Below are 14450 nucleotides of genomic sequence, written 5' to 3' on the forward strand. Positions count from 1 at the left end.
GGAAATCAAAGGCGCTAAGGTACAAAGTTCAGATCGAGAAGCTGGAGCAGAACACATGGGATGATCCTGGGTGTTGATCAGGTTCACAGCCCTGTCACGCACTGTCACGCACCCAAAGGGCATGGATGGCATCACCAGGCACCTGTTTAACACCCTTTCCAGGGGGCACACTTTGGAGAGAAGGCTGCATTTGAGCAGTTTCAAATCATCCACAGAAAACTGTGCTCTAGTAAAATACTTGTCTTACTTGTCAAAAAAAGGAAACTATTTTGAGCAACTATCATGAACTAGTGGGAAAAACCTAAGACTTCAGTTCATGCTTTTATAAACTTAAACATATTAAAATATATCAGAAGCACCTCGTTTAAAGGAATATTTACAGAAACCCAAAGAATCTCTCTGTGATGTGAATATTCACTGAGAAGGGCAGTAGCCAAGCTGTAGATATCTACATCCCCAAATGCCTGATCAAATTTCAAGAGCTCTGGGTCAATAATAAAATCACGCACTGCAGGTTCACAAATTTATGTAAGATTATTTCTTATAAGCATTTTAATAAAGGCCTATGTGAAGTCAAACAAGAACCGTTTGTACAATGAATTATGTAGGGAACTTTTAACTACAAATGCAAGACATCAAGAATATATTCACTTTTTGGTTTATTAAAACAAAACTACACTTCTGTGCTTCTTACAATATATTGACAAGCATAAAAATCAATGTTTCCAAATGTTTCACCCACAGCGTCACATGGTACTTTATAATAAATCTTTTTATAACAATCTGACACTTCTCTGTACAATGGGCAAATAGTTTAACACCTTCCATCAAGGCTTTTCAGAACGTTAGACGTTTAGAAATAAAGTCAACAGTCTCTTTCAAATTCAATCATTAGTTTGTATTAAACTGAAATGCCAGATGCTAAGTCTCAAGTTCCTAAAATGTGTTTTAAAAAACAGATTTACATCCAAATTAAATCTTATAAACCTCAGTGGTAAGTCCTATCGTTTCTAAACACTAGAACTATTTGTGGATAAAAAGCCGCATTCGATTGTGCAATATTTTCTTCTAGGTTTGAATGAGAATCTTAATTTTTTTATCCCAATTAATCCTAGTGTTAACTTTGCTACTTTCAGTGAAAAACCCAGATACATTAAGGGCTGGTCTTTCATCCAAGAAAAGAGCTCTGACCACCTATACTATAGTTTTCTGTGCTCATTGTCTCCAGGGGAGGAAATATATATCCATTAAATGCAACATTTGATTATACAAAATGCATGCAAATTCTGCCTCTGTGCCACATGGCAGTTCTTGTTTTGACCCCTTACAGAACTACCTAACATAGTGTTTCCCAAAATGTCTTCTATGACCCTAAGGAGAGGTCCATAGGTGTCCCAAAGGGGGAAAAGGCCCTGGGATTACACAGATTGGGAAATGCTGGGTTAAACAGGCTTGGTACTGGCAGGCCCTGAGCCCTTACTGCAGTAAAGTGCACTGTGAGTTTCTAGGAAAGAGGGTCCGTGTGCAAATTTATTTTACCAGCAACACTTTTTCTATATACAAAACACCTATGAACATCTCACAGAGCACTCATATACATGGAGAACTTTGGGAAATGCTTTTCCCCTTCAGACTGGAAATTCCACAATCTTATATTCATTGCAATCCCTGATGTTTCCTCCACTCACTCCTGTGGCTTTGTGAGACTTAATAGATCTGAATAGATCTGAGAAGACTCACAGTACTGTTACTAGTTCTACACACTTCATGCTAGTTCTTTCCCTTTGTTTTTCTTTAAATTTTGAGAGTGAAAATTCCTTCTCCTCTTGAATTTCTTAGGATTTTCTCATTTTCAAAGAGTGCAATTTCACATTGCTTATTATTGGGTCTTTTTGTTTGCTTTTTAACTTGAGTCACAGCTTGTCTTCCCCTGGAGGGCATGCATTTCAGTTTTACAGAAATGCAATAGAGTAAACTGTAGTAAATTATTTACAAGCACCTAGTTTGTTTAATCTTACATGAAAGCCATTCGCTTTTGGAAAACAAGAATAAATCTTTGAGCAAGACAGCGCTATCTGGAAGCCTTACTGGGATGATGGATGTTCGTTCAGTAACGAGGCACTCGAGAATGAGCTGTGCTGAAATTAACTCGAGGGGGAGCTTGTCTGGATGAGCAGAACTTTGGTTGAGATTTGTCTTCCTTAAAGAAGGTTTTCAAAGCACCAGTTAATTACAGAAAGCATGCATATTTATTCTCACAGTGAGTTAAGTGGCGAGAGAGCTAGCAAATCATATATTGCATTCCCCAAAGCATCTGCATAGATTTCTAGAAAACAAACCAACTGAAAGGGAAAAATAAAGCCAGAGAAGCCATTGTTCCCTGCTTAGGCTGGTGCAGCAGTAGCTCTTAGCAGAAGTCACAGGCGGGGCAGCAGAATCCACTGGGAGGTCAGTCCCAACCTTGACTTAAAGGGTCTGAGTAATCCTTGGTCTATAATTTAGTGGATGAGTAAAAGAGACTAGTGAAATATTTGCTCGCCTAGACGAGGAACACACAAGGGGATAAATAAGCCTCCCTGGCTGTTCCCCCAAACACAGAGCTCCATCCTACTTAGGAAAAAGGAATGCTACACGGGGAAGACCCCACTTCACACCAGAGACGCTGCAACACCGACAACTGCTTAATAGTACGTGAACGCCTATAAAGAAAACATATATTTTAAATGCGGAATTTGAGAAGAGTGGAAGAAAATCACAAAAGCATGGCATTATTGCTCTGAGTTTCAAAAGCTTCATACAATGTGAAATACCAATTAGTACCTTTCCTTCTCGCAACGCACACAGAATATTCATGAGATATTATTAGTGTTTAAAATCCAAGCTGATGAAAGCACAAACTTAATTCTCAGTACTTTTCGATTAAATTCAAAGATTACCTGCAATACTCATCATGGAAAATTCCTATTCCATAATACCATGGAGAGAAGAGAAGGAACAGTAAGTTGTCAGAAAACGTTTAATATCACATGATTTTTAAATCACTATAATTACCACAATTAGCTAACGATTATGATCCCTGCTCACAAAAAGGCACCTACATGTTATGAACAATTTTTCATAATTATTTGCCACTATGTGGCATCGGGGTTTAGGAAAATAACCCACACACGTTTTTAAAGAACCATGGTTTTTTTCTTCCTCAAAGCTAAAAAACCTATAAATGCCTCCGACCATTTGCCAGTCCGCAGGGCTATCACATATACTGTCCAGGTTGTACTCTGCCCAACGTGAGTGGGTACCAGCCACCCAGAAGACGTGCAGTGCACGACCTGTCTGAATGGCATGAGAGGACTGGGTCAGTAGCCTGAAGCCAGGGCACTTTAACACAGGCTATCAGGCCAAGCTAATAAGTTAGTACAGTTGCTCTCTCTAAGAAACAGCAGTACCTGTGATAGGCAGGTACTACCTGAGGGGTGGGAAGGTATACAGACATAAAATAGGAGTTGTTCCTAAATACTTGCTGGTCATTTAAAACTCAATGGCACTTTTTCACATGAACAAACGTTTTCAAAGTCAGTTTTCCGGCCAGGTTTATCTTGAATTTCGCCAGCCAAATTTATTTCCTGGTGTTAGCTGTTTGGTCACATTATCTCTATTCCTGACCTAAACTAATACTGTGTCTTCACTTAGCTCTTAAAACACTTTCTGCATCTGACTGCAACAGACAGCACAGTGATACCTGGGTGTGATGTACATTAGCCCATTCATTTGTAAAGCACTTTAAGATGAAAAGTGTTCCCACTTAAAATTTAGCTACGATTGACAAGGATAAAACCCAAAAAACAAAAACCAACAAAAAAAATCCAGGGAATGGATGACGCAATTATTTTTAAAGGAAGCATTAACCATTAATCAGAAAATATGCCAACAAATTACCTGACAGCGTTAAGTATACTATCTATACAAGATTCAGTTCTAGAATCAACTACATTTTTGTGTCCATCACAGTAATTAGTCCTTAACAGTTATACTTAAAATGTAAATCTTTAATAAACTCCAAAATAATCGTTTGCGATTTCATTTTGTAATCTACTGATTATGAACTGTGAACGGAGGCTGAGGGCCCCCGAAGTGTGATCTGTAGGCGGCTGTGTCACCTCAGAGTCCGATGATCACAGATCATGGAGGGGAGAAGGCACTTGTCTTCCAGGAGGTCACATCAGGACAGGTCAGGCCCGACCACACGATGGCACCTTCCACTCTCGAGCCACAGGCAGGAGCCTACGAGGGACTCGTCCCACACTCGTCACTGGCCAGATGTGCCAGGAGTTACCTACAGCACCACAAAACTCAGAATATATTCTAGGAGTTTTTGCCGGTTGCACTGAGGTAGAAAAGTGCTGCTGAGTTCTAAAACAGACACTCTCTTTTGTTTGGTCTCTTTGAAAACCTAGAGAGAAAGTTTAGATTAAATTAAAGACAAACCAAAAAGGGTCGGGGAGGGGGGGAATTTCTATCACCAACCCTGCTCTGTGTCCTAGACCAGAAAATGCAGTAAGGCACGCAGAGCCATATGCGGGCTTTAAGTAAACGTCCCTGTAGGCGTGTGCGAGTGTGGGGTGGGGAGGTTATGGGGGCAGGTGTGGGGTTTTGGGGGTGGAGTTCAACCAGTGTACTATATTTTTAAATTTATGTTGGAATAAAGTCACAAATATTCCCTTACAAAGATCACTAGTACCTTCATGGAACTCATGTTCCAAATGATTATGTGAAGATAAGGGATACATGAGGATACTTCTAGAAATATTGGTAAAAGCACAAGAAAATAACTGAAGGGACTTCCCTGGCGGTCCAGTGGTTAAGACTCCACACTCCCAATGCAGGGGGCATGGGTTCGAATCCCTGGTTGGGGAGCTAAGGTCCCGCACGCCGCACGGCACAGCCAAGAACAGAACTGAAAACCACACGGCATAACTAACACCCCACCAAAACCGCAGGAGGATTCTGAAACACACTGACACCTTCGTTTGGAGTGAAGATGAAAACCAGGAACATTCTGAAACATTCAAATAAATCTGTGCTGATGGACCTCACCTTCAACGTGCCCCTTCTTCTCCCAACCCCCAGAAATGCCTGCATGATTAATCCAGCAGAAACTGCTTCTCCCAGGCTTCAGCCCAACACAAAGGTGACTCACATAGACTAGATCTAAATGGAAAGAAGACAGATGTGAACACACTCTTTTATACCATAAGCAAGGGACACTCACCCCAATATCCTTAAACATTTTCACAGCATTCTTCACAAGACAATAGGTGGCACTCTCAGCTGTGAAGAAAGAAAAAGCCCCTGTCAAACGTTTAGGCCCAGCAACAAAGTAAACCCCAATACCCACAGTCAGAGCGCGGGAGGCTAGGGAGAGGGTCAGAGCAAGTCCCAGGACTGGGTCAAGCTCCCTTTCGCTACTGGCAACCTGTGAGGCCTCAAAGGATTTGCCATTTCTTTAAAGCTACTTTGTCATCTTTTAAGGAAAAAAGAGGAGAGAGGGATAAGGAGAGGAACAGGGAGGGAAGAAGAGAGGGAGGCAGGGAAGGACAGAGAGAAGAAGAAGGGAAAGAGAAACACCCAAAGCATCCATCTTGAAGGACTTTTGTAAGACTCAAGACAGTGTGTAGAAATTCTTTTAACCTGCACAGTGCATACATGACTACTACATGTATGCACTGTGCATACACAGTGCATACATGACTACTACACCAGTGGGACCAGAAAGAGCACACGTCTAGAGGTTGGGAAAAAAGAATTCTAAACCCAGGTTGCCCTTTAACTAGCTATGTGATCTGGAACAGTGTCCTCATCTATAAAGTGAGGTGATTCTAGCTCTAGATAGCGATCTAGAGATATATCTAGGGATATATCTACACATCTATCTATCTATCTATCTATAGAAAGAGAGATCTAGATATCTCTAATAACTATAACTAGATATCTCTAGATAGATTATCTCTAGATCCCTCATGGCTCTAAAAATTATTGATTCAAAGTAGTTTCAGTCCTAAACCGTAACTGTATAAAATGCTACTCCCACCCCAATCACACCTCTTCTGTAGCAGACAGTACCAAGTGCCGGCCAGTATGGGGGGCAAATGAAACACCCACTGCTACTAGGTGTGCAAACTGGTTCAGCACTTAAGAACTGCTCGGCAGTACCCACTAAAGCTGAACCCACCACACCCTGTGACTAGGCAATTCTCCTATACAGCCCAGCATAAATGAGTCCCTGTGTTCACCCAAAGGCACATTCAAACATGTTCACAGCAGCACTATTCAGAGTAGCTCTGAACTGCAACACCCAAATATCCATCAATGATGGATGTGAACAAATAAAATGTGGTAAATACTTATACAGTGGAATACTACAAAGCAACAAGAATAGACAAACAACTACATGCAACGACATGTATGAATCTCACTTACAAAGTTAAATGAAAAAAGCCAGACATAAGATTATCTATCTGTATCATTCAATTTATATAACACACCCAAACAGGTAGTAGTAGTAATCTATGGAGTTAGAGGTCAGGATAATTTTGCATTCTTTTTCCCAATTATCTACAAGGAGCAGATTCCTATAATCGAAAAATGTGTAGCTTTTAAAAGAAGCCAAAACAGGGTCCCACATACCATACACTGCAACGCTTCTTTCTGTCCTGGTTATCAGGTATTTGTGCAGCTTCTGCAGATACTCGGGCTCTGGAACAGGACCACTGAAGTTGTGAATGAAGATGGCAGCAGAGCTGTAGGCCTCCAGCAAAGGCCCAAGGAGCCTCTGCAGGAAGGTGATGAACTGCTGGTGCTCCTTGGACTGGCTCACCTGGGAGGGGAGGGGCGGGAGACCCAGTCACTGGGGGACAAAGGAACCTCCTCAGAGCACCAGCGGCTCAAGAAGACGGCCTCTCACTGCCTCCACACAGAAGCGGCCTACTGCTCCGTGTGCGCAGAATCGCCCCTGGAAATGACTACTGGTTTTGACATGCGTTCTTTATTGTAACCACTGACATTCAAAGTACTTGAGGTTTGCGTTCATTGAACAGCTGCCTAGGAGAAATTGTCATACTTGAGAAATTATGCCACACTGTCATCACCGAAAACAGCTGCTCCCGAGGCCGGACCCTCCAGACTTTGAAGCCTGGCTCGACGGTCACTCAAGTGCGCAAAAAGGCCACATGCCGAGACCTCTGAGACCATCTCAGTCCCTCCCATCCCTCACTGCCTGCCATCCCCACGTGGCTTCGGGCCCACAGTCCGGCACAGCGGGGAATGGTGGTGGTGATGACGGGGTGCTTTGGGCAGTAGGCGCTCTCATTGCACCCCTCCCCCAAAACATGCACGTTCAGACGAGCCTCTCTGGAGTGTGGAAGCAAGATCACTGCCCCATCTCGAAACTAATAATACCCAACATGGAAAACCTCCAAAAGTCATTTGGACTCTCCTGTGTGTGTGTGTAAACTAGGGGTATTATCCCGCTGCTAAGAGAGTAATCCACTTAGGGTATTCAGAAAAGAAGGGTCATTATTACTAATTTCTAAAATTACAAATTAGACAAAATTGCTTTTTCTAAAGCAGGGACAATCTTTTAAAAATCAAATTTTCTCCTGTGATAGGATTTGTCTTAATTGAAGGCAAAGAGCTTGATGTAGGAAATTCTGGGAGAGATGGCAAGACTGAGCATGGCTCAAAAAGAGCACCCAGGCCAGTGGCAGCTGAATATTAATTCTCTCCCATACCTGGTACGGTCCTGCCTTGCTTCAGGGATGACTGAACAAAACCACTCTGCCTCTTTAGGAGTGAGTGCAGGTGTGGGTAAACAGGTGTGCACCTGTGCATTCTGATGAGAGGGTCATGAAAGGTATCACCTATGACGTTCATCTTCCCGAATTTTCAGACTCTTGTCTCTTTTTCCATTTATCTATACCCAAACTGAACAATTTAAGGTATTAATTCAATTCAAACAGTTTCAGTATCCTAACTGAGCAGAAAGCACCCCAGATAGTTTGTGGGTGCTCTGAACGTGAATTAGTCACCAGAGTCCCAGTTTATAAGAACCTCATAGGACTTTCCTGGTGGCGCAGTAGTTCAGAGTCCGCCTGCCAATGCAGGGGACATGGGTTCGTGCCCCAGTCCAAGAAGATCCCACATGCCGCAGAGTGGCTGGGCCTGTGAGCCATGGCCACTGAGCCTGCGCGTCCGGAGCCTGTGCTCCGCAACGAGAGAGACCACAGCAGTGAGAGGCCCACGTACCGCAAAAAAAAAAAAAGAACCTTACAACTTGTGGCAACATAAGCCTCAACTCATCACTGTCACGTCCACCAGAACTCCTCACCCAAGTACCTTCAGGTAGCAATCTCGCTGCTCCTCACCAAAATCGCTGTCTTCATCTTCTTCATCACTTCTCCAAGACAAAGGTTCAGGAAGCTTCTTGTCCCACTGCTGCTCAGCAACACCAGGACTAATATCCTCCTGATCATCTGGCTATGCCAGGGAGATGACCAAGAGTAAATAAACATGCACAGGCACGCAAACACCTGCCCGCTGGACCCCAGACGAGGCAGTCCTCTCTCATCCCCTCCCCTACTCTGCTCTGTTTAGCCACTCACAACATCAATCCACTGCCCTCTCCAAACTCAAAATCACTCGGAAGACAGCAGGGGAGGGAAAAAAGAAAGAGTGAGGGCGAAAGCTACCAGACAGATCAAATAAAATACCCTTCCCTCTCCTAAATTGGTACCTATTTTCTCAGGCCATACCCTCTATACTAAAGCTGCCAAAATTAAAACAAAATCTCAAAAAAGAAAAATGCACATGTGCAAGCTACAAGCACACAGATATGCAGAAGAGCTGATCTTGGAAGGCAGACTTCTGGATGTCAGGGAATCTAGTCAAGATACGTCTTGCACAACACCCATTACACAAAAGGAGCCAAAATATTAAGCAGTCCCAAAGGACATTTATTCTCCCCATTCTTATTTTTCTCTTCATCTCATCTGGACTCGACAATATATCGAGTGGAATTATTGGTTCAGGTGGCTGGTAGGAAAGATACTGAAAAGCAAGAAACTAAATAAAGGCAAACAAAGGCAAGCATGTGCTCTTACCTCCGCCACTGTAAGAATGCCATACTGGATAAACCTGCCTACTGTTTCATGGCAAATTTGGTAAAACGTCTGGCAGGGCTAAAAAGAAAAGGCATTTCAATGTAAATGTCACTGTCCTCCACTTATTTTTTTAAAGACAGAAAATAGCATACAAGGTAGCTGCTGGATACTTCCACAGTGTTATCACCTGCCTCCCTCCACTGGGCAAGCCCTAAGAGTTCTGGTGCCCGCCCTCTTGATGAGTGCATGTCGTGGACAAAAGAAGAGATCTTGTAACCTGACTGGCAGAGCACCCAATGCAGCACCACCTGCAGAGGGGGCTCCTGAGCTGTGTCTTCCCGAGTGGAGCAAGGCCTTAGAAGGGCTGCTTGTCAGGACCCTACACCTGTTTCTTCCTTTGTAAGACAATTTCTCTGCAAAAGCTATCTTACAGTAAATGTTGTACACAAAGGTGGTGGATGAGGAAACACAGTATGTATTCAAATAACTCAAAAAAGACCCAAGTGAAAGACAAGGTCAAACTTGAGAGCCTTATCTACCCTGTCCCCTCCCGCCCTGCCCCCAAGATTCATGCAAAACAGATTCCCCAACAGGACCACAAACATAACATATATAAAGAACGCTGTGGAGGAGAGCTGTACTCACAATACCTGTGCTCATAAATGTCCCAGGGCACATTCATATAAGTGGAAAAGAACAGACTTTAAAATATAAATTCTATTTGTTGATGATTTTGAGGAAAAAATCTCTCTACTGCTTAATATGTATGCCTCATTATAAATGTCTAGAAGTATTTAAATATAATATAAATGCTCATTAGTTCCGCTGGGCCTTGCTTTCCCCATTTGTAAAGGAGAAGGGGTTGAGCAGATGAGTTTTAAGACTGTTTCTGACTCTTATCTTCTACGGTTCTATCATCCACGAGTGGGCATGTTAATTATTTACAAAGCCCTGACCCAGTGGCTTAAGCACAGTAAGAGCTCAATAACTCTGGATCGCAGTGATAGAGAACGCTGAGCCATCTGTCCTATCACACCTCACAGCACGCGAAGGGTTCGCTGGAGCACTGACCCCAATAGCAAACCAAGATAGTAACGACATAATGGTTTGGTGGTCATTGAGACCCAGGAGCAGGATATAAAGCTTCAATAATGGGCCAAAAGCTCTCTAAAAGGAAAGCATTTTATGATTTCACAAAGACGCTCAAGAAAAAGAGAAGAGGCAACACTAAAGAGACTTCACTTACGAGCGAGATGGTGCCTTCGTTGGAGAGCAGGTAGCACAGGCTGGCGGCCTTGCGCACCAGCTGTTCCTGGCTGATCAAGCTGGGAGACACAGGCGCTCCCGGGCCCCTCTTCTTCAGAACTGCGTAAAGGCTGCAGGCTGAGAAGTAAAAGCTCAATGAAGCCGGCAGCCTTGGGTCTCCAAGAACAACTTCAACTGGCTCAGATTAGCTGGATCACCTCAACAGATTCTTAATACATCAAAGATAATTATCTGCATTCACTGGAGAAATTTAAGTAAATCCCTTCAGAATTTACTTCTTGTGATTCCATGTGATCCCAACCCTATCAAACCTTCCTCAGAAGCTTCCATCCCGTCCGCTCTCCGTCTCCTCTGTTGCCTCCACTCACTTCACTGTCGTGTATGTCTCATCTCACTTAGATTTTCAGCTCATGAACAGCAAGACACCTTACCTCTCCTCCCTAGTAAAACGTGTAATACTATGCATACAGTAATCCAGTTACTACTTGTTGAACAATAAATGTAAGAATAAGCGATAAACAGTGACATAGCAGATGACACTTTTGTTTGAAAACTAAAACTATAGCAACACATTCCCTCAAACAAGGGGCTATCATCCAAACTGAAGGAGACACCACCATGTGCTTTTGGCCATTTTACTTGCCACGAAAATATTTCAGGGTCCGACATACCTATGATGGCCTCCATGATAAAGACGTGGAGCAGCCCATTGCTGTAGAAGTTGAGTTCAAAGACTGATGGGACAGTTGTGCTGGGAGTAATAAAAAATTCATCGTTCCTGCTGGTGTGTGTGATTGTAATGCAATTTCCCAGCAGCTGTATGGCATGCATGACTACATCTTCTGAATTTCCTGAGAAACCCAGGTCAAAATCGCGAGCCAGGACTTCCTCCTTCATCACAAAGAAGTCCTCCACCAGTGTGGAGAGATCAATTCCCTAGAGAAACAGACAGAAGTGGTCTCTTGAGAACAGAAAAACTCCTTCCCAAAAGATGAAGAGACCGTTCCAAGAATTTTTTTTCTTGCCTTGGCTTTCCTGCAGCTCGCTGTTGGCACATACAGAAAAAGAGCCAAAACACCGTGTAAAGAAGGTTAGAAGACTGGTTAAAAAGCTGTCCCCCAGGAATGTCAAGGTACTCCACATCAGAGACTACTCTAGCCACAACATGTGATACGAGCACGTAAGATCACAAAAGGGAGAAGCCACCATCTGAAAGTGAGAAGTACTTACTTTTTAGCAAGAATTTCCCTCATTCTAAATGTTTATCTGACAAATATTTATTTGGTGTCTATATACCGGCACTATGTTTGGTGTTGAGAACATGACTGTGAGAGAGAGAGACAGACAGACAGACAGACAGACACAGTCTTTCCCATCACAGGGCTTAGACAAGTGTATTGTGGGAAGGCAGAGCGCAGGTCCAAAATACAAATCAAATAGCTTGGAAACCATTAGCTATCAGAATACTTTCCGCATGTTGATGAGATACGCCTTATTTACATTAACTGAGAATGTCTTGCTGTCACATAAAACAGTCTCTGAGGTTTTTTTATGTAGATTTCTTCCTCTGTCAGGTGTAAGCACCTGTCGGCAGAGTCCTTAGCTTATTTTACTGTTTATCTCACAGGACTAGCTGGAAGGGGGCCAAATCTATCAGTGGACAAGTATTTGAAGAGCTGACAAAGCATTTTCATGCTTTCTATTGAACTCCAGGTGACACTGCAGACATACCTGCCTGTGTCTGTAGAGGAGCAGGCAGGCCACGATGTGTGTTGACATAATGGCACAGGACTTGCTAGCGGCTGGAAGGCAAACACAGATCTTTAGTTGCACTTTTTTTTAATACAGCTAAAACTTTTTAAAAGTACCTAAATCTTAATCAGGAGTATTTAAAATTATAAAAGTCCTCTGCCACATTTCCTATAACCCATTTATCAAAGGGAAGTTACAACATTATACCATGTTCTGGGCCAATGGAACCTCATTAGAGATCATTATTCATCACATAATAGATTTCAGTCTAAGACAGGTCCACTCTCAGTCCAAACCAATGGAAGTTTGTTACTCAGTGACCAAGAGACATCTTTATGGAAATACCAAGACCCAAAGCATGAGCCTATTCTAAGAGCTCTACAGGATATCCTGCTTCAGTGTTTCTTGACTTGTTCCTGGCCTCAGTCTACTACACCTGCAACTCTACTTCACTCCTCCTGCAGGTATTCACCACCACATTACAACAAAGTCGGGGGGCGGGGGTGGAAGGGGCTGGGGACAGGTAGTTAAAGTCAGGAATCTGGGGTCAAATCCTAACTTCTACACTAATTTCATGACTTGGGGGAAACGTCTTAAATTCCCAAGCCTCAGCTTCCCTTTGGTACAATGAGCATCCACCTGGTTCACTGGGCTGTGTAAGCACGAGGTGACTGACCTGGCACAGGACGCATAGTAATGGGTGCTCAATACATTTTAATTTCCTCTTTTCAACCTGGCCCAGAGGCAGGTCAGAGGTAGGAAGGAAGGGGACAGAAATACATTTGAGAATGACTATAGTCCATAACTCAATATTCTAAATTTGTAGAAAATTATTAATCATACGAATCAAATATGAGAACATCTATGGAATAATCTAAAATAAGATACCATCTGTGGGTTTTCTAAGATGATAATGAATTCATGAATAAATACTTCATTCACAATTGATGTTGTCTCCAGTGTTTAAGAAACAAAAAAGTACCGAGTACCATATATATTTGGCCTTTAAAAAGGATATTTAAAAGGTTTTTTTAAATTATTTGTGTTATAAATGGAAAATAGCACAATACAAAACGGTAAAAAATATTTTTATAGACTAGACAGCAACACGTCTGGTTATTTGGGTAGTGAGTTTTACCTTTATTTTACAACTTTACAACATTTAAGGATGAATTATTTTTAGCATCCAGAATTTAAGCAAGGGAGAGACACAATCAAATGTGCTCCAGAAAGACTACCCTGGCCCGGCGTAAAGCAGGAGTAGAGGCAGCTAGAGTGAAAGGAGCGGGAGAGGTGAGGAAGCCTCCACACTGGTGTCGGCAGGAAATGCTGAGAGTCTGACCTGACGGGGAGGAGGCACAGGGATGGCGAGCAAAGCACGCCTGGATGGCACCCCAAGGGCCCCGCGCTGCTGCTGCTCTGCAGTCTTAGAGCAGCCTCTACAACGTGACACCGTGCTGCCATTCGGAACTTCAGGACAGCTGATTCTGCAGGTAACTCACTCCACTCTGAGCCGCGCCCATTTGCATTGTTTGTGTACAACTATCCCACTAAGAGCATACGTCTTTAAGTACAGAACCATTACTCAATGTGTATTCCCCACAGCTAAAACAAAAATTTACACATAACAGCCGCAAAATATTTGCCAAATAAAAATGATCACGGGGTCACAGGGGACAGGGACATGCAACTGTAAGCCTAGATGCTGTACCACAAGTTAGTTCAAAGAGACTAATTCATAAGCAAAAGAAGCAACAAATCATTTTGGCAATTTTTTTAAATGCCTAAGAACTACCACATGAGTACCTGCTAATTATCAGGCACGGTGTGAGATGTTTCACTGGGTTACCTCAAATCCTCTCAGCACCACTTTCTTTCTAATAACTTACCTATCACCCCCTGTGTATTAGTACTAGAACCAGAAGTGGAATCTAACTTCGGCAGATTCCAAAACCTGTATGGTTCGTATGCATCACACCGTATCTGAATTATGGAATTAAAGACTAGAATTCTACTTACTGAAGAGAATGTGCTCAGCCAGATTTGCAATCAGTCTTCTTCGGAAGGATTCATCTGTTGCATTTCTGGACTCGTTAATGGACGTGTCTGTACCTTCAGCAGCAGCATCATTGGGTCTAAAAAGGTTTTGTTTTTGTTTTTTTAATTAGACTTCTATAACCCCACTCTTTCACAAAGCATACTACATGGGCTTAAGATACAATGTATTAGACACTTTAAATTTCTACATATTCTAAATTTAAGCCACAGATAGATTAT

The 14450-nt window shown here is 42.7% G+C and overlaps 1 protein-coding gene across 5 annotated transcripts in view; it reads right to left on the reverse strand.

Moving 5' to 3' along the window:
* Positions 1 to 642: 642 nt before the first annotated feature.
* Positions 643 to 14450, reverse strand: part of GPAM (glycerol-3-phosphate acyltransferase, mitochondrial) — a 42987-nt gene continuing 29179 nt past the window's right edge. For 3 of the 5 annotated variants that reach the window (XM_027112576.1, XM_027112575.1, XM_027112574.1), the window contains exons 13-21: positions 14193 to 14308; positions 12153 to 12223; positions 11093 to 11357; positions 10402 to 10538; positions 9156 to 9233; positions 8392 to 8532; positions 6685 to 6874; positions 5270 to 5328; positions 643 to 4450 (exon numbers count right to left, since the gene is read on the reverse strand). In XM_027112576.1, the coding sequence (XP_026968377.1) occupies positions 4334 to 4450; positions 5270 to 5328; positions 6685 to 6874; positions 8392 to 8532; positions 9156 to 9233; positions 10402 to 10538; positions 11093 to 11357; positions 12153 to 12223; positions 14193 to 14308 (1174 nt within the window). In that variant the 3' untranslated portion in view covers positions 643 to 4333. The remainder of the gene's footprint in view (positions 4451 to 5269; positions 5329 to 6684; positions 6875 to 8391; positions 8533 to 9155; positions 9234 to 10401; positions 10539 to 11092; positions 11358 to 12152; positions 12224 to 14192; positions 14309 to 14450) is intronic. The other 2 variants (XM_027112578.1, XM_027112577.1) reach the window with 2 other exon arrangements.

The sequence above is a fragment of the Aethalodelphis obliquidens genome, unplaced genomic scaffold (assembly GCF_003676395.1).
Source record: "Aethalodelphis obliquidens isolate GAN/ISIS:26980383/991018 unplaced genomic scaffold, ASM367639v1 scaffold11, whole genome shotgun sequence".
Classification (NCBI taxonomy): Eukaryota; Metazoa; Chordata; class Mammalia; order Artiodactyla; family Delphinidae; genus Aethalodelphis; species Aethalodelphis obliquidens.